General features: G+C 42.9%; 2 protein-coding genes across 2 annotated transcripts; both read left to right on the forward strand.

The window, feature by feature from the left end:
- Positions 1-750: 750 nt before the first annotated feature.
- EAH_00055490 (hypothetical protein, conserved) lies at positions 751-2,354 on the forward strand (the record flags this gene model as incomplete). Its single annotated transcript, XM_013397641.1, has 5 exons — positions 751-839; positions 1,191-1,252; positions 1,580-1,707; positions 1,926-1,981; positions 2,286-2,354. Coding segments are annotated over 5 exons (404 nt in total), but the record flags the coding sequence as incomplete, so codon positions are not given.
- A 1,017-nt stretch (positions 2,355-3,371) lies between these two features.
- EAH_00055500 (hypothetical protein, conserved) lies at positions 3,372-4,178 on the forward strand (the record flags this gene model as incomplete). The annotated part of the gene is made up of 1 exon (XM_013397642.1): positions 3,372-4,178. The coding sequence occupies one exon, from the start codon at positions 3,372-3,374 to the stop codon at positions 4,176-4,178; it is 807 nt and encodes a 268-aa protein (XP_013253096.1).
- Between the last annotated feature and the right edge of the window lie 3 nt (positions 4,179-4,181).

The raw sequence follows: 4,181 nt of genomic DNA on the forward strand, positions 1-4,181 counted from the left end.
AGTTAATTAATTAACTAATTAATTAATTAATTAGTTAGTTATTTAAATAAATAAATAAATAATATTTGTTTGTGCAGCAATGAGTGAGAGTCTGTGGGCTGACGGGTTTCGGACGATTTATAACATCGACTTTTCGCCGGTTTGCATTAATTTGATGAAAGACAGATGCAGCGACAAACCAGGCTTGAGTTGTAAGTACTCTTATTCTTTATTATTTATTATTTATTTATATTTATTATTTATTATTATTATTATAATTATTTATTAGTATTTATTATTTATTTATTATTATTATTATTTATTATTATTTATTTGATTTGTTTGTTTTATTTATTTATTTATTTATTTATTTCGTTGTTATTTTATTGTGCTCATATTATTGTTGCTGTTGTTGCTGCAGCTGTTGTTGCTGTTGTTTCTCCTGCTGCTGGTTGTTTGCTGCTGCGGCTGAGACCGTCTCTTGCTGTTTCTGCCGCTGCTGCTGCTGACGGTTCGTTTGCTGCTGCTGATGTGCTGTTGATGACGGTGATGTTGCTGCTGTTGATGCTGCTGCTGTTGCTGGTGCTGTTGAAGTGAATATGTTTCTGATGTGCTGCTGATGCTGTTGCTGTTCGTTCCTGCTGCTGCTGATGCTGCTGCTGCTCTCCATGCTGCTGGACCTCCAGCAGCAGCAGCAGCAGCAGCAGCAGCAGCAACAGTAGCAGCAGCAACAGCAGCAGCAGCATTGTTTGATTTGGGTTGCTGCTGCAGTTACGGTTTTAAATGTTTTGGAGTTAGACAAACTTGAGAAGCAAGAGTTTGACTTCGTCATCGATAAGGGCACCCTCGACTGTATACTCGTAAACCCTAAACCCTAAACCCTAAACCCTAGACAATAGAAGTTCAAAACCTTTGATATACCTTAAACGCTAAACCCTGAACACTAAAGCAGTAGACCCTAAAACCCTAAACCCTAACACCCTAAACCCTGAAACCCTAAACCCTAACACCCTAAACCCTGAAACCCTAAACCCTAAACCCTAGCTCGAGACTAAAGCCGCACACAGACTCTTTGGCCTAGCAGCAGCAGCAGCAGCTGCCGCTGCTGCTAGGGGTGGTGCTGCTGCTGTGTTTGTTCTTGCCTATTAGCGCTGCTCGTGCTGCTGCTGTTGCTGTTGCTGCTGCTGCTGCTGCTGCTGCTGCTGCTGCAGTGCGGAGAGAAGTCTTTTGAAAACGTGCATAAGGCCCTGACCCTCATCTCTCAAATCCTGAAGTAAACCCTAAACCCTTAAACCCTAAACCCCTAGACCCTAAACCCTTAAACCCTAAACCCTTAAACCCTCCATACCGTCAACCCTCTATACCTTAAACCCTAAACGCTCAACGATATGAAAAACCTAAGCAAACCCTAAACCCTTATATATATATATATAATTTGTATTATACGCTATTATATGCAAATATGTATACAGCAGAATATATATAAATACATTTCATAGAATAAAATATATATTATGTATATTCAAAGCACACAGCAGTCTCACAACTACCTCGAGCTTACAGTTTAGGGTTTAGGGTTTAGGGTTTAGGGTTTGTGCAGGCCTGGGGGAGTGTACATGATGATATCGTACGGCTCTCCGGTCTTTCGTCTGAACCACCTTCAAAAAAAAGAATTGCAGTGGACTGTTGAACTCCAAACCCTAGAAAAACCCTCACTAAACGCCTCAAGTACGCATTAGGGTTTAGGGTTTAGGGTTTAGGGTTTAGAGCGTGGGGTTTAGGGCTTAGGGGTTTGGGCTTAGGGTTTAGGGTTTACGGTTCAGGGGTCAGGGTCTAGGCTTGAGGGTTCAGTGTGTGTAGGGTTAAGGGTTTAGGGTTTGGGTTTTAGGGTTTAGGGTTTAGGGTTTAGGGTTTAGGGTTTAGGGTTTAGGGTTTTTGTTTTGCAGCGGAGGTGGAGGAGAAGTCAGACGTCCACTACATTTATATTTGCAAAAAAGAAAAGGTCTGTCTTTCTGCTAGCCACCAGCTTCGTGAGCTAGCTAGCTAGCTAGCTACTTATCTAGCTAGCTATTCCCTTAGCTAGCTAGCTAGCTAGCCAGTCATTCTATTAGCTATCTAGGTTGCTATTTAGGTAGCTAGCTAGCAAGCCAGCTAATCAGTTAGCTAGCCACCTAGCTAGCTCTTTAATAGCTAGCTAGCTAGCTAGATAGGCAGTTAGCAAGTTTCTGTGTAGCTTTGAGGTGCTTGGGGGAGTCAGGGTTTGGTTGTTGGGGTTTAGGGTTTAGGGTTTAGGGTTTAGGGCTTAGGTAGCAGTGTTTGTGCAGCCGCCTGCTGAAGAGGCCCCAGAGGATGAGAAGAAGCAGCCTGAGAGCTGAGCAGGTGCAGCTAGTTAGCTAGCTAGCTAGCTAGCTATTCAATTAGCTAGCTAGCTAGTGATTAGGAGACTGGCGTTCGTCTTCTTTTCTACGTTTTTTTTGGAGCCCTGAAGGCCAACTGAGTTAATATGTTTGTGTCTCCTAAAAACCCATCCTTAGGGTTTAGGGTTTAGGGTTTAGGGTTTAGGGTTTAGGGTTTAGGGTTTAGCAGACCCTGTTCCCCGGGGAGGCGCGGCAGTCAAGTGGGTGTTGGGGCCTGGAAAGGCCCGCAGCGTTTGTCGGTCTAGGGTTTAGGGTTTAGGGTTTAGGGTTTAGGGTTTGTACAAGCTGAGAGGCGCCCAAAGCCTTTTCTTTTGGCTGGATATTAAAAAGAACAAATAAAAGAGCAGAGGGCATGCAGCGTAAATATGAAAATAAATATATAGATTTATATTTATATATTTATATCTACATTTTTATAATAAAATAAATAAAATATATATTATTTTCGCTTTCTTATACCCAACATCATTCAGGTGTATAGGCACCTCCGCCCCCGTTTCGAAGCCCCGCAGCTCTGCGAGTGCAAAAACAAACAAAACAAACAAAAAGAATAAAAATAAAATACAAAAATTATCATAAAATAATATAAAAATAATAATAATAACAATAAAAATAATAATAATTATTTATATATTATTATTTACGTCTTCACTTCCTGCAGCAGTATTAAGGGGGCCCCCGTGGGGCCCCCTTAATACTTCGTTGTTTGTTGCTTTAAAATTTGTTTTTATTTTAATTTATTCTTTGATATTAATATTTAAATTCTTTTTCTTTTTTTTCCTCTTAAAGATCCATTCAAAACCCCCAGTTTTTTATCGCCCCCCTGATAAGCCCCTTCATCTGCTAAACCCTAAACCCTAAACCCTTTTATTACATGCTTCATAAACCCTAAAGAGTATTTTTAATTCTATTTCTTCGCAGTATATACAGTAATATTAGGGTAAACATCATTAAAACAAAACAAAACAGATTAAAATGAAGCCGATCAGACGCACAAGAAACAAAGACCGCCTTAACATTAATTCAATAGACGGCCAAACAGGGGCCCCCAAAGTGCCGCTGTGGGGCCCCTATGGGGCCCCCCCTGAACGCCTTGCAGCAGGAAAAGCAGCAGCAGCAGCAACAGCAGCAGCAGCAGCAGCAGCAGCGCCTGCAGCGGCACCTACAGCAGCACCTGTAGCAGCTGAAGCAGCAGGAAAGCCAACAGCAGCAGCAGACAAACCAGCAGCAGCAACAGCAAAAGCAGCAGCAACAGCAGCAGCAGCAGCAGCAGCAGCAGGGGGTCTGAAGGAGCGTTTAAATGGTTTACTTCAGACCGAACCAACGAGTTTATCGAGAGGACAGCGAAAACGGTTGGCGAAGAAAGAAGCAGCAGCAAGAAAGAAACACTTTGGGGTGTATGCGGAGGTGCTGCTGCAGCAACGCGCAGCAGCAGCAGCAGCAGCAGAGGGTGAGGGGGGCCCCTCTGCGCTTGAGAGCATGGATTGTGTCGAAGACGCCTTAAAAGAGGTTATAAAGAAACAACAGCCCGCTGCTGCTGCTGCTGCTGCTGCTGCTGCTTTAAAAAACCCTAAAAAGATATCTAGCAGCAGAAGAGCAGCAGCAATTCAAAAAGAAATGCAGCAATATGCTGCAGTCGTTGGCCTCAGTAGTTTTAAACAAAACCCCACAAATGTGCTGTCTATACACCTCAACAACACCATCAAGCTGCAGCAACGCATGCAGCAACAGCAGCAGCAACAACAGCAGCAGCAGCAGCAAATGCTGCAGCAGCAAAAATAAACT

Source organism: Eimeria acervulina, genomic scaffold (genome assembly GCF_000499425.1).
Source record: "Eimeria acervulina Houghton genomic scaffold, Eah_scaff1102, whole genome shotgun sequence".
NCBI lineage: Eukaryota > Apicomplexa > Conoidasida > Eucoccidiorida > Eimeriidae > Eimeria > Eimeria acervulina.